This window comes from Plecotus auritus, assembly GCF_963455305.1.
Source record: "Plecotus auritus genome assembly, chromosome: 9".
Classification (NCBI taxonomy): domain Eukaryota; kingdom Metazoa; phylum Chordata; class Mammalia; order Chiroptera; family Vespertilionidae; genus Plecotus; species Plecotus auritus.
Window position 1 is genome coordinate 81,338,296 of NC_137783.1, and position 27,912 is coordinate 81,366,207.

The 27,912-nt window shown below is 42.6% G+C and overlaps 2 protein-coding genes across 5 annotated transcripts in view; one reads left to right on the forward strand and one right to left on the reverse strand.

Annotated features, from left to right (window-relative positions):
- Positions 1 to 17,606: 17,606 nt before the first annotated feature.
- Positions 17,607 to 27,581, reverse strand: LOC308257439 (ribose-phosphate pyrophosphokinase 1-like). 4 transcript variants are annotated; one of them, XM_080687027.1, is made up of 3 exons: positions 27,046 to 27,571; positions 24,327 to 24,409; positions 17,618 to 18,873 (listed from the first exon to the last, which is right to left on the reverse strand). In XM_080687027.1, exon 3 carries the CDS (start codon positions 18,654 to 18,656, stop codon positions 17,700 to 17,702), a length of 957 nt encoding a protein of 318 aa, XP_080543153.1. In that variant the 5' UTR covers positions 18,657 to 18,873; positions 24,327 to 24,409; positions 27,046 to 27,571; the 3' UTR covers positions 17,618 to 17,699. The 4 variants fall into 4 exon arrangements, with proteins under 4 accessions (XP_080543152.1, XP_080543153.1, XP_080543154.1 ...); XM_080687028.1 differs by lacking the exon at positions 24,327 to 24,409 and adding an exon at positions 26,264 to 26,358; XM_080687026.1 differs by lacking the exon at positions 24,327 to 24,409 and having other exon boundaries at positions 17,607 to 18,873; positions 27,046 to 27,581.
- The window catches only part of CUL5 (cullin 5), a 94,935-nt gene continuing 94,207 nt past the window's right edge, over positions 27,185 to 27,912 (forward strand). Inside the window, exon 1 of the mRNA XM_080687021.1 lies at positions 27,185 to 27,636. Within this exon, the coding sequence (XP_080543147.1) occupies positions 27,613 to 27,636 (24 nt within the window). The 5' untranslated portion in view covers positions 27,185 to 27,612. The remainder of the gene's footprint in view (positions 27,637 to 27,912) is intronic.

Consider the following 27,912-nt stretch of genomic DNA (forward strand, 5'->3'; position numbering starts at 1 on the left):
AGACAACTTTTTCTTGAAACTATCAAATTACCCCCTTTCCTACTTTGTTAGCATATAGCTGAACTAATGTCCAAATATGTCAATATTACTCATTTTTCTTGACAGTTTGAAATGGGGTTTTTGTGCATACATAGTCTGATTGTGAATATTTTATCAGGAATTATGTTCTCTTGTTCATTTGCTTATATTGAATAGTAAAGTGATTTAAAAGTGCACTGTTCACTTAAAAATTAAACAATCTCAGAGTTATCAACTAGACTAAAATAGCAGTTCCCTGTTTAAGGTACAGTACTAGGTTTTTTAAACATTTAAAATATTTATCTTCCCTTAATTTTGCCTGAACATAAAAAAATAAGTTTTATACTCATTTTTGTTCTCTGATTTATTGCTCCTGAAAAGTTTGTTTTATGAAGCTATCTAAGGATCCAGGCAAAATATTGTATTGCAAGTATTTATAAAGATAAAAACAAAGGACCACTTATCAGCAAATGTTTTGATGTTATAGCATACTGTTTTAGACAATAAAAAGAAATGTATTTCTATACTGACATTTTTTAAAAAGTAAATGCAATTTACCTTGAACTATTGTCAAAATTACCGTATTTTCCCGTGTATAAGGCCCCCCATGTATAAGATGCCCTCCACTTTTCCAACCCCAAATTAAGAAATTAATATTTTTAACATTTTGCTGGTTTTCCTCTTAAGGCCTTCTTCTTTTTTGGCATATTAAGGAGTTGTTCTTCTTGTTTTCTCCACTCTCTAATCATACACTTAGTGGGAGGAGGTCCAAATTGTCTCTCTGCAGCTCTATTTCCATGCTCTTTTGCATAGCTGATTTCAGTTTGAATTTTGAGAGTAAGACTATCACTTACCGGTATTTATCTTTTTGTATTTTGACATTTTTATGAGCTCAGAACGATCTGGTCCCTGTTGCATCTGCACACTCTCCACCTCCACCTCCAATTACGGCATCAGCTGATGTCAGTAAAAATAAGCCTCCATTGGAAGAAGCCTGTTGACAAGATATGGGAAGCTATGCACCCACAGGCTCCCTCCTTGGCTGACTTCCATGTATAAGACACCCCTCGATTTTCAGTCTAACAATTTTAGAAAAATATAGCATCTTATACATGGAAAAATACGGTATCAATATAGGTAAATATAGAATGTTTTTAGTAATAGCTTTTTTGTCCAAGTAAATTTCTAAATTTCCCCATTTCCAATACAAGTGTAGGAAAGATTTTTCTGGTTAGTTGGTTAGATGTTAGATACATTTAGCATTCAAGTTATATTTTACATCTCATCAGTAAAAGTAAAGATAAAATAATGAGTTAAGGCTGCAAAATGACTTTTGAGTTTCCTAATTTTGAACTTACTGGTTAAATTCCCCTCCTGGAAGGGACATTTTGATGACAATCTCAAATATTTTATAGCATACATTTCTAGTCTGTTCTGTAAACCATTCCTATCACAGAGTGGCACCATGAAGTTGACTTTTTGGAACCATGAGGTTTCTACTGTTAAACAGTAGTAGCTTCATTTTGTTTGAAAACCAAAGTGGTATGGTGGAAAGAATATTTAAGGGGAAATCAAAAAACCTGGGTTCTAAGCTTGCCTTTGCTGTACTTTGTCACTTGACCTCTCTAAGCATCCGTTTTCTCACCTGTAAATTGAAGCTGATGACCCATTTATGGAATTACTTTGAGAATCAACTGAATCATGTGAAAAAGCTTTGTAAATAGAGAAAGCAGAATACAAATGTGGGATTGGTGTCAGCTGCTCATGGGCATGCAGTTCTATTTAAAATGGATAAGAATTTGGTTTTCTCATATTCTTTCCCTGCAGAGAGAAAGCAGAAGGTGCATGTTCTCATGGACCTGGGGGAATTCTTGGTTTGATGTGTACCCTCTGCCCTCTTATCCTGAAGCACCGCTCCTCCAAAGAGCAAATGCTAGAAAGGGAAATCCCAGGAGACTTAATTGAAGCAAAAGTCATATTTAAATCTAATTTTTGTGCATCTTCAAAGTAGGTATTATATTTTTAAATACATGTACATTTTCTAGGTTCATGTAAGTATTTTTAATAGTGCTTATGGAGAGAAAAATGTAAATTATAACATCATTATATAATTTTTGAATATTTATATTGTCAATATTTTCTTGATAGCCTTAGATTAATTTCATGTGAGTTCACACTATAATTGACCAGATAAGAAAATACCTGTCCCCCAAAATGTGAAGTAATCTATTTTTACTGTTAAAAATTTAAATCTTATACTTTTTCATCAGTCCAAAATGGCATGAACTAAAAAAGTGAATATCTAACAAAAGGTCAATAAAGTTAAACAGCTAAAATATAAAATGTGATTTAACTTTCAGTGGACACATTTTGTAATACTAATATTTGGGCTAAAGGGTATGATCTGTTCCAAGATTCAGAATATAATTAAGGAATCAGAAGAAACAAATGAGAAGGCTGGGCCCCATAAGTTGGTAACTACCAAGGTCCACATGAGCAGAAGCAAGCCTAGAACGCTGGTTCTCCTTACACCTTAGTCGGTGTTCTTTCCATTGCCATGCTGTGTCAAGTGTGTATGTGTTTGTGTGTGCGGTGGAGAAAAGGGGAAATGAGATCTAACTGAATCTACAAAATACTAAAATTGGGCTAAATCATTTTGAAGTTATAGAGGAACTATTTATGGTAAAACAATTTTAAAATGAACAATGACTACAAAGATCTGCATTCTTATACAAGATTGCCAAACATGTGTATAAACTTAGCCAGATATCTTTATCCAGATATACATATACGTATACATATATAAGGATATAAAATAGCTGACCTATTTTCTTACACATCATTATACAGAATATGAATAATAATGCCAAAATAGTAAAAATATTTGTTTACGACCAAAGTATCTTAGAAGTCAGATATACATAAATTAGATATAATTGAAATTATTTAATTTACAATTTATTTAATTTAAATTTAAAAATTTTAAACTACTGAATGGTGTAGCTAATTACTAAATATTTTAAATAAATGTGATTTTAAAAAATGAAAAACTATCCAATCATATGATACACTTGTCCCTGACAGAAATTGCTCATCTTGAGTTGAATTAACTCTTTTAGTGCAAGTGGTGATGTAATGATCCATTAAATGAGCTTAAGCCAAAATGATTATGTAATCAGAGTGTTTTTAAATGTGGCCTTTATATACATAATAGTAGCAAACAAGATTTCTTGAGCCTGGAATCTTGAGAGTTTACTCCATGATTTTTTTGTGTGGCAACCAAAGCCATCTTTATTATTAAGATAACTTTACCAATCTATTTATCCAACTTTACAACATCAAAAAAACTGAATCTGTGGATTAATAAAATCATTTTAAGAGTGCTTTTTGTCAGATTTTATATTGCCCTTGGTTCGATTAATTACAAAGCTTCCATTGACTTCAAAAAGTGCACTTCATAGGTATTTGAATAATTTCCTTAGGTTGACATAGTGAGAAGGATTTGAAAGATGAAAGGTCCATTTCATAAGCTAACTCATTTTTCCCTAGTAACTGCCTGGAGAGATTTAGTTGGAAATGCAAAGAAAACATGTAATCTTTAAGAGGGAACATAAAAGACTGTAAATACATTAAATTTGGATCCTTTATATTTTAATATAGAATACATTCCCAACTAGAAGCTAACTTGGAAATTCTATAGCTGATAAATAGCTCTCTCTGCTTCAGAATCTTTCTAAATCCAAATGTATTTCTATAACCTTATAACCAATGAAAGTAGACACATTAGTGATGGGCTGTGACAATCTCTATCAATCACTATACTATCTTGTTCACTTACTACATGTAATTATGGTGGGGAATAAATGAAAAAAAATTTAAGATTTTAAAAATTAGCCCTAGCTGGTTTGGCTCAGTGGATAAAGTGCCAGCCTGCGGACTGAAGGGTCCCAGGTTCAATTCCAGTCAAGGGCAAGCACTTTGGTTGCCAGGCTCCAGGGCAAGTGTGGGAGGCAACCAATGAATGTGTTGAATATGTTTCTCTCTCACATCAATGTTTCTGTCTCTCCCCCTCCCTTCCACTCTTTAACAATCAATGGAAAAATATTCTAGGGTGAGGATTAACAACAACAAAAAAATATTTTTAAAATGTTCCTTATTGTTATCTCTTTGGGTAAATTTTTTTGCCTTTATTTGAAATAGTGCCTAAAACATTGTGACATTCAGTAACTTCTAATTGATGGTTATTATATTGAATTAACCCTATTAAATTTTGGTTCCAAATATATAGTTTTAATTTATACATGCCATTCCATTCCATGAAACAAACATGTTTTGGTACAATCATATCTTGTCTTTTTTTTTTAGAATGACAGCCAATGGAAAATATGGTATAAACTTTTTGAAGTATGTTATTAGTGTTATTTTATTTTAAATAATGAATAAAAGATTGAGAATGAGAACGATGATTGTTACATTATCCATCTTTAGTGAACCATCTTTAGTGGTGCTTTTAAAACAAGCAACTATTTGACTGCAATTAAATGCATGTGTGTGTTTTCACAACTTAAGTGCAAATAAAAATCAATTAAACATGGAATTTCTTATATATTATACTAGAGGCCCAGTGCACGAAATTCGTGCACGGGGGGGGGAGGGGTGTCCCTCAGCCCAGGACTGCTCGCCTGCCTGCCTTCCTGATGGCCCCTAACCACTCACCTGCCTGCCTTCCTGATTGCCCCTAACCGCTTCTGCCTGCCAGCCTGATCACCCCCTAACCACTCCCCTGCCAGCCTGATAGATGCCTAACTGCTCCCCTGCCAGCCTGTTTTCCCCTAACTGCCCTCCCCTGCAGGCCTGGTCACCCCTAACTACCCTCCCCTGAAGGCCTGGTCCCCCCTAACTACCCTCCCCTGCAGGCCTGGGTCCCCCCCCCAACTGCCCTTCCCTGCAGGCCCGGTCGCCCCCAACTTCTCTCCTCTGCTGGCCTGGTCACCCCTAACTGCCCTCCCTGCAGGCTTGATCGCCCCCAACTGCCCTCCCTTGCAGGCCTGGTCCCTCCCAACTGCCCTCCCCTGCTGGCCATCTTGTGGTGACCATCTTGTGTCCACATGGGGGCAGGATCTTTGACCACATAGGGGCAGCCATCTTGTGTGTTGGAGTGACGGTCAATTTGCATATTACTGTTTTATTAGGTAGGATAATACCTTAGTGGACTGTGGGTTAGAACCCCATAACCAAATATCCTATCTAATAAAAGAGTAATATGCAAATGGACCATCACTCCAACACACAAGATGGCTGTCCCCATGTGGACACAAGATGGCCGCCACAAGATGGCCAGCACAGGATCGGGCCTAAACGGGCAGTCGGACATCCCTCGAGGGGTCCCAGATTGGAGAGGGTGCAGGCTGGGCTGAGGGACACACACCCCCGTGCACAAATTTCATGCACTGGGCCTCTAGTTAGTATATATGCAGCAAAACGTATGTATAAAAATAAACACAAAATCTAATGAGTTCAGGTCAGATATTTTTGTTGCCAAATGATTATCAAAAGAATTAGGTATTTAGAGCTTTTGGATTTCAGAATTATTGAAAAGAAATCATGGTCATGTACTATGCTTTAACAGATAATTCAGAATTTGTGAATTTTTCTAGTTGGTTCATCTTTGTCATGCTTCAGCCTTGCACATAGTAGAAGCTTATTAAATTTTGAATTGAACTATTAAATCACATGCAAGAAATGTTCATAACTTCTGCACATATAACCAGTTACACATGTAAAATACACGGTGGGACAAATGTAGGCTTACAGTTGTTTGTATGGAAAATAATACAATAATTAATAAATAATAATATAAGAATAAACTGTTTCACACACTCACAACTGTCAATCTGCATTTTCCCCACCCTGTATTTACAACAGTGTTTGGCACATAGTAAGCACTTGATAAATGTCACCTTTTATTATTGTTTTATTTTTAGTATTACTCTTATAACCATCAAGTTGCCAAGAAGCCAGTTTTAATCCCCATAGTGTGCCAAAAGCTAATTTTGATACTAGCTATTAAAAATGGTCATGACTCTTTGAAATGGTCTCATTCTTAGAGTCAAGGAAAAATGCCTTAATATGACAAACAGAAGGTGATATAGCTCTTGGGAATAGCTGGCAATGACCTACATCATCTAACCAGATGGATAGGTGCTCAAATGAGGGTGGGCTGTCACATCTCAACAGCAGTTATCACCAGGAACAGTAAATGCATGCGCACAGTGTGGTAAGGACTGTGGGTCAAAGAATTGGGCTTCTGCCCTAGCCAGGTTGGCTCAGTGGATAGAGCGTCGGCCTACAGACTGAAGGGTACCGGGTTTGATTCTGATCAAGGGCATGTACCTCAGTTGTAGGTTCCTCGGCTCTGGTCAGGGTGTGTGCAGGAGGCAACCAATCGATGTGTCTCTCTCACATCAATGTTTTTCTCTGTCTCTGTCTCTCTCCCTTCCACTCTCTCTCAAAATCAATGGGAAAATATCCTCAGGTGAGGATTAACAAAAAAAGTTTTGGGCTTCTTAGCCTGTTATATATGAAATGATTATTAGTACTATAGTTTTTGAAAAGATTTTTGGTAATAGCATTATTGACATACTAGAGGCCCAGTGCACGAAATTCATGCACAGGTGGGGGGGGGGTCCCTCAACCCGGCCTGCACCCTCTCCAATCCAAGACTTCTTGGTGGATGTCCAAACCGGTAGTCAGGGACCGCTGGCTCCTAACCACTCACCTGCCTGCCTGCCTGATTGCCCCTAACCACTCTGCATGCCTGCTTGATCATCCCTAACCCCTCTGCCTGCCTGCCTGATCGCCTCTAACTGCCTCTGCCTGCCGGCCTGATGCCCTGAACCACTCTGCCTGCCTGCCTGATCACCCATAACCATCTCTGCCTCGGATCCACCACCGTGGCTTTGTCCGGAAGACGTCCAGTCTATCAGGTCTAATTAGCATATTACCCTTTTATTAGTATAGATAATTACTACATAATTCGTCCATTTAAAATGTACAATTAACTGATTTTTCATAAACTCAGAAATGTGCAACCATCACCAGAGTTAGTTTTAACACATTTTTGTCACCTCAAAAAGAAATCTGCAAAACCTTTAGCTATTACTTTCAACATCCCTCCCAATCCCCACACCACTTGTGTTCCAAACAACCACTGATCTATGTTGTGTCTCTATATTTGCCTATACGGGGTATTTCATATAAATGGAATCATATAATATACTGTCATTTGTGACCAGCTTTCTTCAATTAATACAATGTTTTTAAGGTAGTACCATCATTTTAATAAAAGTGTCCCAGTATGTAATAAATACTAGCTCATTGTACATTTCAGCTTTGCTTTTATTTTTTGAAGTTATTTCTATATTTATTGGTTGCTTTACTAAAATTATTAGTTTATACTTTTAAATCATAGCTATGCAAATAAAATAAAGAAATATGCTTGTTACTTGATTTGCTTCACTAATTTTCGTTTAACAAATAAGACAAAAACCACAGGAATACAGTTGACATATAAGCAGACTGTGTAAGAAATATTCCTCAAAATATTTGAAACCTAAATTTGCTTATGTAATTTCATTTTTAGGAAATATTACACACATAAAAATCTGTAATACAGTTTTATGTATATGGAGCATTTGTCATTGAAACAAGAAATTCACTGATTCAATTAATATTGTACAGTTATTAGTGCATTTTAATGATATAATAAGTTAACTACCGTTTAGATCAGTGGTCGGCAAACCGCAGCTCGCGAGCCACATGCGGCTCTTTGGCCCCTTGAGTGTGGGTCTTCCACAAAATACCACATGCGGGCGCACACGTACAGTGCGATTGAAGGAGTACCCTAATTAAGTTAATAACAATGTACCTACCTATAGAGTTTAAGTTTAAAAAATTTGGCTCTCAAAAGAAATTTCAATCGTTGTACTGTTGATATTTGGCTCTGTTGACTAATGAGTTTGCCGACCACTGGTTTAGATGATCAATAACTTTTTCCTGAAATATTTATGCTGTTTCAGGCACTATTTGGATTAGAATTGTCAACAATGAAAAGAAAGCAGGTTCACTCTAAAGGAAGTTATTATCTAAAAGAGTAGAAAAGCCATTCTACTGTAACACAGTTTGAGACATCAGGACACAGAGCAGCAATGGACAAAAGAAGAGAACCTTAGGCAGGTTTCATAGTCAGAGAAGTATTTTCAACCAGACAGAAGGAATAATTGGACCAATGAAAAGAATGAGGCAGACATGGAAGAGTTCCCAGAAGAGGAGATGGCAGTGAAAAGACCTAGAGGTTGTCCACATAAGAAATGTCCAAGCCTGTAGAAAATTTTTATAAGAGTTTACTTTATGGTGAAAAAATTAATTTTTTTAAAAAAGAATTTATTTGAACCAAATTGATGACATATACTGGGAAGCAAGATCTCAAATGCTCCCTCAGCTCTGCCTTTAACAGGCCATTCCAATGCTCTGTCAGGTGAGCAGCTTCTGAGTGGTGTGATATGTGATGCAATTGTCATGGGCCCACTTTTCATATAAGTGGGACCTTAGTCTGATGTGATAATATATGGCATGTTGTGCTGAGTAACTGCAAGAAAGGCAAACCCATACAGTATATGTGTCTATTCCTGCCCGAATTAACAGTTGACCTTTTCAATCTAGTCAACTTGCCACCAAGGAGCCAATTATCCTCAAAGGATGATATTTTATTAATGACTCAAGTGTTGGTCTCTTCCAGAAGGTAGATTTAACTTTCAAAGGCGGACATTCAGCCTTAATAAGTGGGAGCCCATGCTGCTGGGTCTAATCACAGCCTCCATTCCTGCCACCATGACCACTTGCTCATGTGTCCTTCATGCCAGAACGGGGTGGCATTGACAGAGTTTGGTTGATGCCAACTGGTGGGGCAATTTTCTCTATTTGGTTGTTTAGTGCCTCTTCTGAGGTAGCTTTGGCAGCATTAATATAATAAAAAAGACCTTTTTACTTTGTGCCCTCTCCCATATGTTCATCCTCTGCCTCTGTCCCAGACTTCTTTGTCCTAAATCATCCTACTTTCATACCCCTAATCAGATAACCACGCCATTCACCACTGCACAAGAGTCTGTATATTTTAGCCCTAGCTGGTTTGGCTCAGTGGATAGAGCGTCGGCCTGGGGACTCAAGGGTCCTGGGTTCGATTCTGGTCAAGGGCATGTACCTTGGTTGCGGGCACATCCCCAATAGGGAGTGTGCAGGAGGCAGCTGATCAATGTTCCTCTCTCATCGATGTTTCTAACTCTCTGTCCCTCTCCCTTCCTCTCTGTAAAAAATCAATAAAATATATTAAAAAAAAAAAAAGAGTCTGTATATTTTAAATTCATTCTATTTCTCTTTTTACATAAAGTAAATAAACCAATTGCTTGAGAAAAACCAGAACTGGACAGTAATTAAAGCAGTAAAAACAGATTTTACTGAAATGGAGGAAAAGAATCCTCACTATAGAACTGAGTTTAATTCCAAATCAACAAGAAAAAGTGGAGATTTATAACAAAGCAGCAATGTGGGACCAGTGGGTAGAAAATTACTAAAAGGAAAGATCAGGGGATCCTGGCTAAACAGACCTAACAGGATTCTGCTGGAAGTGGGCCAGGAAAACCAGATATTACCAGGGAGACGATAAGGGATGAGTAATTTGATCAAATATCAAGAGTTGGGTATTTGGTCTAAACGGACTTAGTAGGGTTCTTGCTAAAACTGGGATCTGAGACATGCCCAAGGACGAGGCCTACTCAGGCTCAGAGGAACCTGACTAAAGTTTGGTCAAAGAGAGCATCTTAGTCAAAGTGCACCTCTCAAAGCTCTGCACATAGGGCAATTTTCCCTGACGACTGCCTTTCAAGGCTTTGGTGCAACTGCTCTCCGTTTTGGCGTACACATACTGAGCCAACCCATCAAGAATCAAGCCTGGCCTTTTTTCTCCTTTATCAGTTGATCATAAGGCCATAGATGTAAGTGAAGGAAGAGGTGCACTAGTGTTGAATGACATAGGGTTCCAAGCTTCCTGCCTACAAGCTTGCTTCTGCTTCTGATCTGTCTTGAGCTCAATACTGGATGCATCACTTCTAGCTTATAAAAGTGTTGCTGTACTTGGTGGCTCTAATGGAAACCAACACATGAAGGGCCATTGTAGCTACATTGTCACTCAGTGCTTCATATTCAGGCTCTTCACCTCTACCAGTGCCAAGTATCATACCAGAAGTTGTTTTCAAAAGAAGTTGTTTTTCTGCTATAGATGGAACAACTTTGATTCAGAACCAGAACTCTAGGGGCTGTTTGTGAATGCTCCCATTGGGTCTTGCCATAAACTCTACAATGTGTTTTTCCCACAACTGATATGTCTAATGGTATAGGGTCTGCTGACTTTTGGTCCAAGCAGTAGGGCCATTTGTACTACAGTCCGGACCACTTCTATTTTTGGAAATCTGGTATAAGGGTCAGAGTATTATTGTCTGTTATGGACTAAGTTGACTTCAAAACCCAAGAGACCTACCAGGATTTGCTCTTCCTTTTGCATAAGAGGAGTAAGATGCAACAATTTGTTCTTTACTTTAGATGGAATGTCTCAGCATGTATCCTATCACTTGACCCTTAAAATTTTCTACTCTTATGGCAGGTTCCTGAATTTTCATAGGGTCTATTTCCAACTTCTGAAGTACATGTGTCTTATAAAGGATCCCAGCATGATAGCTAGTCATCTGTCATAAATTACACAATTTACCAATTAATCAAATGACGTTGTGCAGCATGTTAAGATAGTCTAGATCTTTTTGGACTACAGTATGACAAAGGACAAGAGAGTTAACATAGCCCTGGGACAAAACTATAAATTTTATGGTTGTCAATACCAGGTGTAAACTGTTTTTGATTCTCTCTACTGATGTAAATAGGAAAGAATGTATTCACAAAATCAAAAGCCATGTGCCTTGTATCTAGGACCATGTTAATGTACTCTAGCAAAGAGAGCATATCTGGGAAAGACAAAGGAGAGAGAAACCAAGATGGCGGCATAGGTAAGCACCTAAACTGCTGCCTCACACAAAAATTTCAAAACTACAACCAAAAGACAGAACGGACACCATCCAGAACCACAGGAAAGCTGGCTGAGTGGAAATTCTACAACTAAAGGAAAGAGAAAAGCTCACAGAGAATTGGAGGTACGGAAAAGGGGCTTTGTGCACACAGAGAGGAAGGGCGGCTGAGAGCCTGGCTGACTTTCTCTGGCGGGAGGGGGAAGGAAGCCCCCGACTGCACTGAACCCCAGTTCCGACTGCACTGAAACCCAGTTCCGGGCGAAACCCCGTAAACTCAGGCTCATACAGGGGGAGTCTGGACTGTCAGGTAGAGAGAAAGGCACCCAGAGACTCGGAGACCCGGGGGAGACCCGGGGGAGCCCCAGCGGGCAGGGGTCTGGAGGCGCGCGCACCAGTGTGCACAAAGACTGCGGAGGTTGCCACAGGCTTTCCCTAGCAGAAGGGAGTCGGAAGCTCCTGACTGCACTGAACTCCAGTTCTGACTGCACTGAACCCCAGTTCCAGGCGAGCCCCTGGGGACCCACGCTCTTACGGGGGGAATCTGGATCTCGGGCAGAGGCTCAGGAGTCGGGGAAGGCAGAGGTCTGAAGGCGCACGTGCCAGTGCGCACAAAGACTGCGGAGGTTGCCACAGGCTTTCCCTAGCAGAAGGGAGTCGGAAGCTCCTGACTGCACTGAGCCCCAGTTCTGACTGCACTGAACCCCAGTTCCAGGCGAGCCCCTGGGGACCCACGCTCTTGCAGGGGGAATCTGGACTCTCGGGCGGAGACTCAGGAGCCGGGGAAGGCAGAGGTCTGGAGGCACGCGTGCGCGCAAGAGCAGGGCTGACGGGAAGCCAAGACTGTCTGCTCCACCCTGAGACTCCACCCCTTCCAAGCTGAGCACAGAGGCTTTTGCAATTTGGCAAGTCTAACTCTATAAGGCTGTCTCCAGCACCGAACTTCTTCCAGCGTAGACACAGCTGATCCTCACAGCCAACTGGCCAGGAGGTCAATTCCTCCCAGTGATACCAACAACAATCAAGACTTAACTACAACAAGGCTGTACACACAGTCCACAAAGGGGTGCATCAAGAGTGTCCACCTCAGGTTAACTGGGGAGGCCGACCCACTGGGCCATATTGGAAACCTAGCACACAAAGCTACCCTACCAACTCAGGGAAGCAGTGAAAATGCGGCGTCAAAGAAACAGATCACAAATGAAAGAAATGGAGGAAAACAAATGACTGGATATAGAATTCAAAACCACGGTTATAAGGCTTTTCAAGAATATCCTAGAAAAGGCCGATAAATATAACAAGACCCTAGAGGATATGAAAAAGGACCAACTAGAAATTAAATGTACACTGACTGAAATAAAAAATATTATACAGAGACCCAACAACAGACTAGAGGAATGCAAGAATCAAGTCAAAGAATTGAAATACAAAGAAGCAAAAAACACTCAACCGAAAAAGCAAAAAGAAAAAAAAATCCAAAAAGTTGAAGATAGTGTAAGAAGACTCTGGGACAACTTCAAGCGTACCAACATCAGAATTATGGGAGTACCAGAAGAAGAGAGAGAGCAAGATACTGAAAACCTATTCGAAGAAATAATGACTGAAAACTTCCCCCACCTGGTGAAAGAAATAGAGTTACAAGTCCAGGAAGCGCACAGAACCCCAAACAAAAGGAATCCAAAGAGGACCACACCAGGACACATCATAATTAAAATGCCAAGAGCAAAGGACAAAGAGAGAATATTAAAAGCAGCAAGAGAAAAACAGTTAATTGCCTACAAGGGAGCACCCATACGATTGTCAGCTGATTTCTCAACAGAAATCATGCAGGCCAGACGGGAGTGGCAAGAAATTTTCAAAGTGATGAAAAGCAAGAACCTACAACCAAGATTACTCTACCCAGCAAAGCTATCATTCAGAATTGAAAGGAGGATAAAGAGCTTCACAGATAAGGAAAAGCTAAAGGAGTTCATCATCACCAAACCAGTATTATATGAAATGCTGAAAGGTATTCTTTAAGAAGAGGAAGAAGAAAAAAGTAAAGAGAAAAATTATGAACAACAAATACATATCTATCAACAAGTGAACCTAAAAATCAAGTGAATTGAAAACCTGAAGAACAGAATAATCTGGTGAATGTAATATTATCAGGGGCATAGAAAGGGAGTGGACTGATAATTCTCAGGGGGAAAGAGGAGTGGGGGGGTGCAGGAAGAGGCTGGACAAAAATCATACACCTATGGATGAGGACAGTGGGGGTGAGGTAAGGGCAGAAAGTGGGGTGGGAACCGGGTGGAGGGGAGCTATGGGGGGGGGGAAGGAGAAACCATTGTAATAATCTGAATAAAGATTTAAAAAAAAAGGATAGCATATCTGGGACAGTGCTGCAATTGGTATTATTGGGGCTACAATCGGTTGAATTTGGTAATCTACTGTCATTCTCCAAAATCTGTCTGAAGTATTAAGACTTATGAATTAAATGGAGATGTGAAGAGAATTACCAGCCCTAAATTCTAAAATCTTTAAGAACAGCCCTAATTCCCACCATCTCCCTCAAGATACAGTATTTATTCTCTTGGCCAGGGCAGATGTGCACTTAGAGAGCTTATTACTTGGCCTTCCCCACTGTGCTCGCTTTTACCCCACAGACTAATGACCCAATATGGTGTTTTGTGAACTGTCAGGTAAGGGTTCCCAGGCTTAGAGAATTCAGGGTAATCTAGTGATTCAAGATTTCCTATGTCTTCAAACTAGATGTTTTCACTCCATTTATCAGGTTCCCATTCTTTTTCAATTAACTCTTTTTGGAGCTTAGCTACTCTGATAATTAAGTCTTGGTTCTGGTCCTTGGCTTTCTCTATCCTCCCATTGTAGAGATGAAAGCCTCTCTAAGCTCTCAGGAAGACCTGGATTTCACACTTAGTTTCCAATGGGCAATTAATGCTCCTAGCTTATTATTTTTTCTAGTTCCTCATGATAACCAATATCATTGTCCTTAAAGTTACTATAGTTACCCTCATATAGTTTGCTTATATTCTTCAAATGCCTCATATACTAGTATCTCATCAGCTAATTAATTCCCTTCCACCATATATCAAACAATTCACCCCTGGAGAAAGTTTTAACGACCTGTGATGTGTTCTTATCATACTAGTAAGAAGTGATTCAGTTCCAAAATTTCATTTTGTAACTGCTCCTTTATTAAAACCCTTCTGGTAACAACTGTCACAGGATGAATTTCAGGAAGCTGAGACAACTTTGGCTGAGATGACCAGGCCTTTATTCCTTTTTGTTGATAAAAGTTTTTTAGATGGGCCTTCCAAAAGTGGTGTGGCACTGGATGAGGTGAGGGAACTGACAGCAATGCTGGGACAGTAAATTCTTCATAGAAGGACTCAGTGTGGGTATCTCAGTGCCCACCAGAGAAGCTTATAAGTTCAAGAGACTTAAGGGCTATCTCAAGCATTTGTGTTATATTGATCATATGATCCTGATTCAACTATAAAAGTTATTATGTGAGAATCAGAGAAACTGAATACTAAACAATGATATTAAGACATGGTGATTTTTAGGTATGATCATGGTATACAGTCATGTGTTCCTGTTTGAGCTCTTTCTTAACTTTTAGAGATATATGCTCAAATGTTTATAGATGAAATGATGGCTAGCTGGGATTTGCTTCAAAGAAATAGGTTGAAGCAAGTCAGAGGATACATGGGACAAGAGTGACTATGAGTTGTTGGTATGGATGGAAGACAAAATAATGCCTCCCTGCCCCCCAAAGATGGCCATGTCCTAATCTCTAGAACCTGTGAATATGTTAGCTTACATGGCAAAAGTGTTTTGCAGGTGTGATTAAGTTAAGGATCTTGAGATGGGAGTATTACCCTGGATTTTTCCAGGTGGGCCCCATATAATCATGTGTCCTTATAAGAAGGAGGCAAAGGGGTCAACGTCAAAAAAAGGAAAAGAGCATGTCATAATGGAAGCAGAGGAAAGCAGAGTCAAAGAAAGAAGATGCTATGCTGAAACTTGAAAAAGGAAAAAGCCACCAGCCAAGGAATGAAGGAAGCCACTAGAAGATGAAGAAGGCAAGGGACAGATCCTTTTATGAAACCTTCAGGAGAAATGCAGCCCTGCTGACACCCTGATTTTAAACTGCTGACCTTCAGAACCATAAGAGAGTAAGTTTGCATTGTTTTAAGCGACTAAATTTATGGTAATTTGTTACAGCAATAGAAATCGAATACAGTAGATATGTGGGGATTTAATATGCTATTTTTTCTACTTTCGTGAAATTTTCTATAATAAAAAGTTTAAAAAAAAAATAAAAGAAAACCAGGATTAAGAAATAAATGTAGCCCAGCCGGTGTGGCTCAGTGGTTTAGCACTGACCTATGAACCAGGAGGTCAGGGTTCAATTTCCAGTCAGGGCACATGCTTAGGTTGTGGGCTCCAACCCCAGTGTGGAGCATGTAGGAGGCAGCCAATCGGTGACTCCCTCTCTCATCACTCATGTTTCTATCTCTCTCTCCTCTCTGAAATCAATAAAAAATATAATTAAAAAAATCAAACTACACCAGGGGTCCTCAAACTTTTTAAACAGGGGGCCAGTTCACTGTCCCTCAGACCGTTGGAGGGCCGGACTATAGTTTAAAAAAAAAACTATGAACAAATTCCTATGTGCACTGCGGGCCCAGGACAAGTCGGCTGCTAAGCAGGACAGGCAGCGGCACCCGGCAGGCCGGATAAATATCCTCGGCGGGCCGCATGTGGCCCGTGGGCCGTAGTTTGAGGACCCCTGAACTACACTAATCCTATCTAATAAAAGAGTAATATGCAAATTAACCCTCACTCCGCCACGCCCACCAGCCAATCAGGAGCGAATATGCAAATAAACCCAACCAAGATGGCTACCAGCCACAGAGAGAGCAGGAGGGAGGCTTGGGTTTCCCTGGCAATGGAGGAAGCCAAGCTTCCTGCCTGCCCTTGCCGGCCTAGGCCTCCACTCAATACTACAAAGTTTCAATGATAGAAGATACATAAACCCAAACAGAAATGGTGGCAGCCACGGAGCTGGAAAGAGCAGGGGGCTAGGGTTGCCCCCGGCAATGGAGTAAGCTAAGCTTTCCGAAAACCCTGGCTGGCCCAGGCCTCCGCTTAAGGCTACAAAGTTTCAATTATAGAAGATACATAAACTCCAACAGAAATGGCTGCCGCCACAGAGCAAGCAGAAGGCTTGGCTCCGCTCCAGGCTACAAAGTTTCAATTGTAGAAGATAAATAAACCACAAATACCAGGGCCTCCACTTGGGTAGCCGGGGGCAAGGCCGGCTTGCAAACCACCACAGGCCCCTTGCCCAGGCCACCCCACACCCCAAGGGAACCCCCACCCTGATCCGGGACACCCTTCAGGGCAAACCAGCTGGCCCCCACCCGTGCACCAGGCCTCTATCCTATCTAATAAAAGAGTAATATGCAGATTGACCATCACTCCAACACACAAGATGGCTGCTCCCATGTGGTCAAAGATCCTGCCCCCATGTGGACACAAGATGGCCACCACAAGATGGCCAGCAAGGGAGGGCAGTTGGGAGGGACCAGGCCTGCAAGGGAGGGCAGTTGTGGGTGATCAGACCAGCAGGGGAGGGCAGTTGGGAGGGACTGGGCCTGCAAGGGAGGGCAGTAGGGGGCGATCAAGCCTGCAGGGGAGGGCAGTTAGGGATGACCAAGCCGGCAGAGAAGGGAAGTTGGGGGCGACCAGGCCTGCAGGGAAAGGCAGCTGGGAGGGACCCAGGCCTGCAGGGGAGAGCAGTTGGGGAGGACCAGGCCTTCAGGAGAGAACAGTTAGGGGTGACCAGGCCTGCAAGGGAGGGCAGTTAGGGGAAAACAGGCTGGCAGGGGAGAAGTTAGGCATCAATCAGGCTGGCAGGGGAGTGGTTAGGGGGTGATCAGGCTGGTAGGCAGAAGTGGTTAGGGGCAATCAGGAAGGCAGGCAGGCGAGCAGTTGGGAGCCAGCAGTCCTGGATTGTGAGAGGAATATCCGACTGCCCATTAAACGGGCAGTCGGACATCCCTCGAGGGGTCCCAGATTGGAGAGAGTGCAGGCTGGGCTGAGGGACACCCCCCCCCCCCGTGCACGAATTTCATGCACTGGGCCTCTAGTAAAAGAATAAGATGCAAATTGACTGTACCTTCACGATGCCCACTAGCCAATCAGGAGCGAGCATGCAAATTAACCCAACAAAGGTGGTGGGTTAATTTACATACACAGCGCTGAGCGCTCTAGCTGCTCTGGGCCTCTGGGCAGCGTGGGAAGGCGGAAATGTGGCTCTGGGCCGGAGCGAAGGCGGTGCCGGCAGCCAGGGGAAGGAAGGCCCATTCTTGCACGAATCTTCGTGCATTGGGCTTCTAGTAAAAATATAATTTAAAATATAAATAAATAAATGTAATAGGAGTTGAAACATACTTGGGCAAGTCCTCCATTGCTTTATTTTTTTTTAACAAGTGAAGGGGTTCACGTTATTTTTTAAAAGCTTCAGAAGTTATTCTATTATAAAGGGACATGGCTGAACAGGTAGGAAACAGATTCCCCATTGTGAGTTCTTCTGATGGCTTCTGCAAGAATCATGGCGATGTCGATCACCTGTATTTTGGAGCAATGCTTCATCTTATCCTCCTGAGGTATGGTATTGGTGACCACTACTGCTTCAAAGCATGAATTGTTAATGCGAGAAATGGCAGGGCCAGAAAAGATCCCGTGAGTCAGGATAGCATAAACTCTGGTGGCTCCAGCTGAAAGAAGTTTATCAGCTGCATGGCAGATTGTGCCACAAGTGTCAGCCATGTCGTCCACTAGAATGGCCACCCGATCCTTCACATCTCCTACCAGCACCATGCGGTCCACTTCATTGGCCTTCTTCCATTCTTTGTGAATCAAGGCAAAGTCAACATTCAACCGGTCTGCAATGGAGGTAACTCTCTTAGCTCCCCCTGCATCGGGTGAGACAATAGTGCAATTCTTCCAGTCAGATATATTCTCCCTTATCCACTTCAGGACAGTTGGTTCTGCATACAAATTGTCCACAGGGATATCAAAAAAGCCCTGAATTTGAGAAGCATGAAGGTCCATGGTAATAATATGATCTGCACCTGCTACGGAGAGCATATTTGCAACAAGCTTGGCTGAGATGGGAGCCCGGCTCTTATCCTTCTTATCCTGCCGGGCATAAGGGAAGCATGGGATGACTGCAGTAACCCGGCTGGCTGAAGCGATCTTACAAGCATTAATCATGATCAAAAGCTCCATTAGGTTGTCGTTAATTTCACCACAGCCACTCTGAATGATGTAGACATCCTCTCCACGGACACTTTCGCCAATTTCAACACAGGTCTCCTGGTTGCTGAATTTCTTAGTCACCACCTTGCCTAGCTCCAGGCCCAGGCGGTCAGCAATTTTCTGGGACAAGTCCTGGTGGGAGATGCCGCTGAAGATTTTGATATTCGGCATCTTGGCCAACTACCCTAGGCACTCTTTGCTCAGTGATCACTGCTGCTGCAAGTCCTGAACCAAAGTCAGCCCAGAGACTCAGTACTGAAAGCTTCCATAGCTACTCCGCCATCTGACATTCCGCCGGGCCCCTCCATTGCTTTTTTTAAAAAAATATTTTTTGCTGTTCTTCCACATTTTATCTCCCAAATATATTTTTAATTGGCTTGTCAAGTTTCTGTTAAAAGAAATATCAAGTATTTTATCAGAATTTTATTGAATATACAGGTTAATTTTGGAAAAATCATATCAAACATAAATGTAACAGTATGTCCCTGCTAGTCGGAGCTGATTATTGTGTATGTCTAGTGCAGTGGTCGGCAAACTCACGAGCCGCGGTTTGCCGCTCTGTTGACTAATGAGTTTGCCAACCACTGGTCTAGTGGATAGATTCCAGGCTATAGTCCCTTCTAAGTTCAGGAGTTAAAGGAGGTCTGTGGTTCTCCAGGCAAGCCATCTATGACTAAGTGGGCAAGTTCTATTCAGAGAGAAGAGAAGGAAAAAAAAAAAGAGAGACACTTGGTCTCCCTTTCAAGACACATTCTCAGGATAACTTTACTACCAACATGTAATTATTTTAAGCCCTGTTTGTACTGCTCTCAATTGGGTATTTGGGGCTGCCCTGGAAGCAAAGAATTTCTCTATCCCTTCACTCTCCCTTCATTGGAGACAATAATTTTTCTATTTCCTTTTCTCATTTCTCCTTAAACTTCACAACATCTGTTGTTGAAGACATTGGCAAATTATGTAATATGTATAAATTGGACTGTGGGAGTTTCACTCCTGACCTGGTCCCATGGAAATCTTAGGATGGTTCTCTTTGTTTTCACACAGTTGCTAGTGGGGCCTTCACTTCCTTACCTTCCCTAGCCACCCATCTTGTCCAGGGCCCCACTTTCTGGAGGCAGGAACAAACCTTAGAAGTATTTTGGACCATGGAAGAGGGGTGCAGGAGGCAGCAAATCAATGATTCTCTCTCATCATTGATGTTTCTCTCTCTCCATCACCCTTCCTTTCTAAAATAATTTTTTAAAAATCTTTGTTTAAAAAAAATAAAGTAGTTTTGTGGGATGACGTAGACTTAAGGTACAGGTGACCATCTTATAGGCATATGAAGGCAGATGCCTTTAGAATACCATCTCTCCACAAAGACAACTAACACACACCTCAGCACAGGTAATCTTTGGCATTCCCTGGCACAGCAAAGAAGGATCTTCCTAGAAATAGGATAGAAATTGATATAGGGATATGGTTTGACTCAAGTTAGGGTTAGGTTTAGGGCTGGCTCCCATGGGTCCTCCTGGTGCCAGGAAGCAGTGTAGTCTTTTGAGGCAGACTCTTTTTTTTTAATGTGATAGATCTGGGAGGTATCAAAAGCCCTCCTCCATCTCTTGAGGATGTTTCTGTCCTCCAGCTTCCAACCCAAAATCTTGTAAACCCTTGATGGTTTACATATTTATCCTATATAATAAAAGGGTAATATGCAAATCGACCGAACAGCGGAACGACCAGTCACTATGATGCACACTGACTACCAGGGGGCAGACACTCAACACAGGAGCTGCCCCCTAGTGGTCAGTGCGCTTCCACAGTGGGAGCACTACTCAACCAGAACCTGGGCTCATGGCTTGTGAGCGCAGCGGTGGTGGTGGGAGTCTCTCCCACCTCTGCGGCAATATAAGGATGTCCGACTGCCGGCTTAGGCTCACTCCCCGGAGGCATTCCCTGAGAGCTCCTGGACTGCGAGAGGGTGCAGGCCGGGCTGAGGGACCCCCCCACCCTGCCCGAGTGCCCAAATTTCGTGCACTGGGCCTCTAGTATATAAATAAATACATTATTTATTTATATTGACCAATGTCACCCCAATACATTTAATTTTTTTAAAAGTTTCCCCCAACATTTAATTATGAAAAATTTCAAACATAGATAAAACTGGGAAAAAACAAAATGGCAACGTAAGTAAACGCTGGTACTTGCTGCCTCCCAAAATTACAACTAAAATACAAAACAACCATCAGTCAGAACCACCTGAAATCTGGCTGAATGGAAGTCCTACAACTAGAGAAAAAGAAAGTAATTTGAGACTGGTAGGAAGGGCAGAGGTGCATAACAGACTGGTCCAACACCCAAGTGTGGCATTTTTATAATCAGGAGGGATATCTCTAAGGCCTTCCTTGAGAAGCAGGGGGTCCCAGACCCACACCAGACCCCAAGCCCAGGATTCCAGAGCTGGGAAGAGAAGTCCCCATAACTTTGGGCTGTAAAAACCAGCAGGGATTGTGGCTGACACAGAGGCTGCTGTAGTCCCAAGTGTTCCTCTTAAAGGGCCCATGCACAAATTTACACGGCCCTGCTTCCTCTGAGCTACAGCACTGGGTGGCAGCTTTGGGGGAATTTGGGGACACATGGGGAGGAACTGGACTGTCTGGCATCAGGACAGGAGCTTGGGGTTGGCTTTCTCCCAAACAGGGGTGTTTGCAGGGGTCATTGTTCCTATACTGACACCTTCCCCATCGCAGAGCTGACTGGAAACCATATCTGAGTTTCCATCAGTGTGGGCTACACTGTTTGCTCCACCCTGGTGATTCCCTGAGACCCTGCCCCATCCAATTTGCAGCCCCACCCAAGCTGTTTGCAGTGGCTTTTCCATATGAATGGCCTGTCCTGGCTCAGGCTTCAGACTTTGCTAAAATATCTCAAACAAGCAGCAGCTGGCATCAGTGTGCCCAAACCTATCAATAAAAAGCCCAAGACCCAGGCACTAGCACCAGCCTACCTTGCTTCACAGCTGGTTCCTAGCCCAGTGGTTGGCAAACTGCGGCTTGCAAGTCACATGCATGCGGCTCACGAGCCGCGGTTTGCCGCCCTGTTGACTAATGAGTTTGCTGACCACTGACCTAGACTCTCAATTCCAATAATTACAGGCTGTTGTTGTTCCTTGTGATTAAGCCCCTATCCCAGTGGTCGGCAAACTCATTAAGTCAACAGAGCGGCAAACCACGGCTCGCGAGCTGCATGTGGCTCGTGAGCTGCAGTTTGCTGACCACTGCCCTAGCCCAATACAAGTAGCAGCTATCTGCAGACCTCTCTGTAGCTCCTGCTGGGTGGCCCCAGGTAGTGGCTGACTTTGCACCTCCTGAGTGACCCCAGAGCCAGGTCACCTGGTGGGCAGCCTCAGACCATAATAGATTACTCTACACATCCACAAGTGACACACTTAAGGGGCAGACTCAGTGAGCACCAAAGCCCCACTTAAGCAAGTCCTACTTCATAAGGGTGTCTCTTGCACAACTGCTCTTCCACGGTAGTCACAGCTGGTCCTCATAGCTAATTGGCCTGGAAGTCAATTCCTCCCAGTGACTCCAACAGCAATCAAAGCTCAACTACAAAACTATGCACACAGCTCACACAGGCATGCACCTACAGGGCCCAGCACAGGTGACTGGGGAGGTTGAGCCACTGGGCCCTATAGGACACCTAATACACAAGGCCACTCTACCAATTCTAGGAAACATAACAGCTCTACCTAATACATAGAAACAAACATAGGGAAGCAGCCAAAATGAGGAGAAAAAGAAACATACATGTCACAAATGAAAGAAATGGAAGCAAGCAAACTGTTTGGTACAGAGTTTAAGATCATGGTTATAAGGATACTCAAGGATTGTAATGAGAGCTTCAGGGACTTAATGAGAGCTTCGAGGGATTTAATGAGAACTTCAAGGGACTTAGCGAGACTTTCAAGGATCTTAGTGAGAATGTCAAAGACATGAAAAAGGACCAGGGAGCCCTGACCGGTTTGGCTCAATGGATAGAGCATCAGCCTGCGGACTGAAGGGTCCCAGGTTCAATTCTGGTCAAGGGCATGTACCTTGGTTGTGTGCACATCCCCAGTAGGGGGTGTGCAGGAGGCAGCTGATCGATGTTTCTCTCTCATCGATGTTTCTGACTCTCTATCCCTCTCCCTTCCTCTCTGTAAAAAATCAATAAAATATATTTTTTAAAAAAAGAAAAAGGACCAGGGATTCAACAGTAGAGTAGAGGATTCCAAGAATAAAATGAATGATTTGGAATATAAGGAAGCAAAAAATGCCCAATCAGAACAGCAAAAAGAAAAAAGAATCCAAAAATATGAAGATAGTGTAAGGAGCTTCTGGGACAACTTCAAGCGTACCAACATTTGCATTATGGGGATGCCAGAAGGAGAAGGGAGAGAGAGCAAGATATTGAAAACCTATTTGAAAAAATAATGACAGAAAACTTCCCTTACCTGGTGAAAGAAATAGACTTACAAGTCCAGGAAACACAGAAAGTCATAAACAAGAGGAACCCAAAGAGGATCATACCAAGACACATCCCTAGCTGGTTTTGCTCAGTGGATAGTGTCAACCTGCAGACCAAAGCATTCCAGGTTCAATTCCAGTCAAGGTCATGTACGTTGTTTGTAGGATCCTCCCAGGCTGGGGCCCTGGCTGGGGCATGTGCAGGAGGCAACCAATCAATGCGTCTCTCTCACATCAATGTTTCTTTCTCTCTGTCTCTCCCCCTCCCTTCCACTATCTCTAAAACTCAATGGAAAATATCCTCAGGTGAGGATTAACAACAGAAATAATAAATAAACAAATAAATCCTATATAATAAAAGGCTAATATGCAAATTGTCCCCTCGGGAGTTCAACTGCTCACTATGACGTGTGCTGACCACCAAGAGCGGTGCGAAATGAAGGAAGCCAGAGGAAGGAAGGCCCCAGCCGGCAGCCGGCAGCCGGGGGAAGGAAGACCCCAATCAGTCCTGATCGCAGGCCTAGGGACCCTACCCATGCATGAATTTCATGCACTGGGCCTCTAGTAAATAAATAAAATACCAAAGGTTAAAGACAAAGAGAGAATCTTAAAAACAGCAAGAGAAAAGTAGTTATCTACAAGGGAGTGCCCATATGACTGTTAGCTGATTTCTCAACAGAAACTTTGCAGGTCAGAAGGGAGTGGCAAGAAATATTCAAAGTGATGAATAGCAAGGACCTACAACCAAGATTACTCTACCCAGCAAAGCTATCATTTAGAATTGAAGGTCAGATAAAGATCTTCACAGACAAGAAAAGGCTAAAGGAGTTCATCACCACCAAACCAGTATCACATGAAATGTTAAAGGGTATTCTTTAGGAAGAGGAAGAGGACAAAGGAGAAGGAGAATAAGAGATAAAAAAATATGAACAATAAAATGGCAATAAATACATATCTATCAATAATTAAATCTAAAAATCAAAACAAACAAGAAATCTAATGAACAAAATAAATTGATGACTAAAATAGAATCAGAGACATGGAAACATGGAACAGACTGATGAATCTCTGAGGGAAGGGGGGAAGGGATATGGGAAGAAATTAACCAAAGATCTTATATGCATACTAGAGGCCCGATGCACGAAGATTCGTGCAAGAATGAGCCTTCCTTTCCCTGGCTGCAGGCACTGCCTTTGCTCTGGCCAGAGCTGCCTTTCCGCCTTCCCATGCTGCCCAGAGGCCCAGAGCAGCTGGGGTGATGCAGAATGCCTGGGTCATCACCATGGCAATGATGCAATCATCCTGCCCCGCCCCCGGCCATCTTTGTTGGGTTAATTTGCATACTCACTCCTGATTGACTGGTGGGCATCGCGAAGGTACGGTCAATTAGCATGTTACTCTTTTATTAGATTAGGTAGATATGTGCATTACCTATGAACACAGACAATAGGATGGTGAACGCCTGGGGTGGGGCTGGAACCAGGTAGAGGGGGGCAATGGGGGAAAAAAAGGGGAACATCTGTAATATTCTCAACAATAAAAATTTTAAAAAATAAAAACATACAGACAAGCTGAAAGATTTACACAGAGAACATAAGTATATCCACCACCTAGATTCTGTTATAACCTTTTACTATACTTGCTTTGTCAAAGTTTATATGCAACCATCAATCATCTCATTTTTTATACATTTCAAGTGAATTGTAAACATAACTTCATTTACCCCTAAATTCTTTAGCACAAATATCATTAATGAACTTTTAAATTTTGTTTACTATTTTTTCTTTTGAATGAGATGCAAAAACCTTAAGGGTTGAGTTTTGACAAGTGCATACACCTGAATCACCCAAATCCCTACCAAAATATAGAACATTACATTACCCCAGAAAGAAGGATTACTTTTAACTGTATTCCTTTTAGCACCTCCTGAATTTTGTACGATGTGCTTGTGTGTTTTCTATTTTTAAATTAAATATTCAAACACTGTAAATATTTAAACACTCTTATAATGATGGACCTTAGAATCTAAATTGGATGAGGAAGAAAGTGAAAACAGGAGGGGATGATAGATAACAAGGAAGTGTGGGGGGTCAATGCAACGGAGAACTCATTGTAGTCAGAATCATGAAAATGAAAATGAACTCATTGTAGTCAGAATATTTGAAAATGAGTTTTCAAAAGTAGCCATAAGGTTCAGAGTGTGACCATAGAACAATGGTAATTAGGATATTAGTCCTCCACCCTATCATATGTTATCAAGAGCATGTTGTAGTTTTCCTTTGCAAGTATTTATCACAATTCCAAATAAGTAGTATTTTATTTGTGTAACTATGCTTAATATCTGGCTCCCTTATAAAACTGTAAGCTCCCAGAGAGCAGAGTTCTCTGTCTCACTGATTTCTTGTATTTCCAGTGCCTAGATTTTGTGGGTTCAGTTCCAGACTACCACAATAAAGGGAGCAGGAATCTTTTTGCTGGTAGAGGGTCTTGCCTTCAATTTGTAAAAAATGCAACATTTTGGGGAAGTGAAATAAAGTGAAGAGCAATAAAACGAGGTATGCCTGTAGTAGGGTCTCAAACAAGTATTAAATACTTAATTGGATTCTTTAAGTAGGGTCCTACATTCATTCATTCATTCATTCATTCACCTACCTTTTTTTTTAGAGTGCATAAAGCTGATTATAATTTAATATTGAGTCTTACATTTTAAATTAAGCAGAAAAGTTGAACCAAGGCTGAAGATAACCTAGTTTCACTGGAAAAGGGAACCATAATTATATAAAGTTTACTTTGGACGAGGTCCTTTCTCTAACCCAGTTGAGTGACCCTGGCCAGATCACTTCTCTGAGACTAATTTTTCTCATCTGTAGAACAAAGATGACCTCTAAGAGTCATTCCTATGTTAACATTCTTCCAGGACATTAGGGCATAGTAGCTCTGAACCCTTGTTCTACTACTTACTCATTATTTAACAGTGCCTAGATTGCTCTCTATTAAGTCACTTGTAAAATGGAGACCCCCAAGGTGGCATGATTTTTATGTTGACTTAATGAATATTACAAAACCTTTTTAAATTACCCTCCTGCTTCTGTTCACTATGCAGCAGTCACAGTAATCATGTTAAAATGGGAGTCTGACCATGGCAGTCCTTTGTTCAAAAGCCTGCAATGATGCCCCACCTCACTCAGAATAAAAACCAGTCTTTAGCCCTAGCTGGTTTGGCTCAGTGGATAGAGCATCAGCTCTTGAAGGATCCCGGGTTCAATTCTGATCAAGGGCACATACCTGGGTTGCAGGCTCACTCTCTGGCCCTGTTGGGGGCGCATGCTGGAGGCAGCCAATCAATGTTTCTTTGTCTTTCCCCCTCCATTCCACTCTCTCTACAAATTAAAAAATCAATGGAAAAATATCCTCAGGAGAGGATTAACAACAACAAAAAGTCTTTACAGTCAACAAAGTCCTATACAATCTTACACTCTCCTTACTTTTTCTGCTCTGAACACACCACCCTTCTCACTGGTTCCTTGCACCTTCTGGGCAACCTGCCACCTGTGAGTCCCGGCTGGACTGTTCTTCTCCCACATAAGCTTGGCCTTCTTCCTTATTATGAGTCTTTGCTCAAATGCCATCTGCTCAGTGAGCCCTACCTGGCTCACTCTATTTAAAATTTCAAACTTCATCCCCCTCCCCTGGTTTATTTATTTCTAACATTGTAAATCCTGTTTGTAAACATACATAATACAATATTTTATTGTATTATGTAGGTTCTACATATAAATTATCTTCTCTTCCCTTGGCCATGGGCTTGTGGTCTGAAGGGATAAGGCTTGGGGTCTCACGGTTTAGAAGCTCCTAAAATAATGTGCTTTCAGGAAATCCAAGATTAATATTCATTGCTTGATCAATCTTTTATAGACTTCAGTGCAGGCACTCTTGAATAGAATAGTTAATACATTGGTGCATTCATTCACTCATATATTCATTTCACAAATACTTATTGGGTGGCTTCTACGTGCCCATTCATATTGAAAACAGCTGTTAAAAGCATTTCATTCGGGATAAGGTACCTCAGGATTTGGGGAGCGGGATGAGGGAAGGTGCGTGGTCCCGCCAGCAGAGGGCGCGCTCCTGCCCCTTCGCCGCCTCCGGGCCCACCTAGGCTTCCAGGCTCCCACGCTCGCTCCCGAGCGCGCCGCCGCCCGCCGCGTCACGTGACGCGGCCGAGGAACCTGAGCTGTCGGGCCTAAGCCCAGCTAAATTCGTAGCCGGTGGCCGCTGCGGGTGCAGCCACAAAAGCTAATCCGAAGGAGCGGGGAAGCTCGAGGAGTCGATGCTTCCTCTTCCAGTTCAGGTCGGCTCCCGTTACCTTCTCACTATTCGCCGTAGCGGCCTCCCGGAGCGTTTGCATGAGCTCTCTCGTGTGGGGAAGCTGCGGTGACCATGTAGGGCAGAGAGTGAGAAAGCTCCAGGTACTTGGGACGAGGTCAGCGCGTCGGCAGGCCGCCCGCTCCCGCCACACCCGTTGCGGGCCGCTGGGCCCGTCGGCCCTGTGGGAACTGCGGCCTCCGGCTGGGGCCTGGTCCCGAGCGCCACGAAGTCGCGCGCCGTCTCGCGAGACTCTAAGTTGAAGGAACATGGCGACGTCTAATCTGTTAAAGGTAAGACCCTCAGTCCAGCTTGGCTTCCACTCCGTGACCTCTGGGTTCAGCTCTTCGGGAGAGGCTCGGTTCAGGTTCAGGCGGGGAAATGTGGGCGGTGTCTAACATGAGGGAAGCCGGGAGGCTGCGGCCGGGGCCAGGACCGGGACGCGGGTCTCCGGCCTTGGGGTCGAGAGGCTCCGGTTGTGCCTCCCGCGCGTTGACCGGTGTGAGGAAGGCCGGGCTGCGGGCTGACGGGGTGATGCTGGCTGGGGACCAGCTGTGGCCTCGGGCGGG

Bases quoted from the DNA above. Each gene is read 5' to 3' on its own strand.
- LOC308257439 (XM_080687026.1), bottom strand. From the start codon at position 18,656: ATGCCGAATATCAAAATCTTCAGCGGCATCTCCCACCAGGACTTGTCC.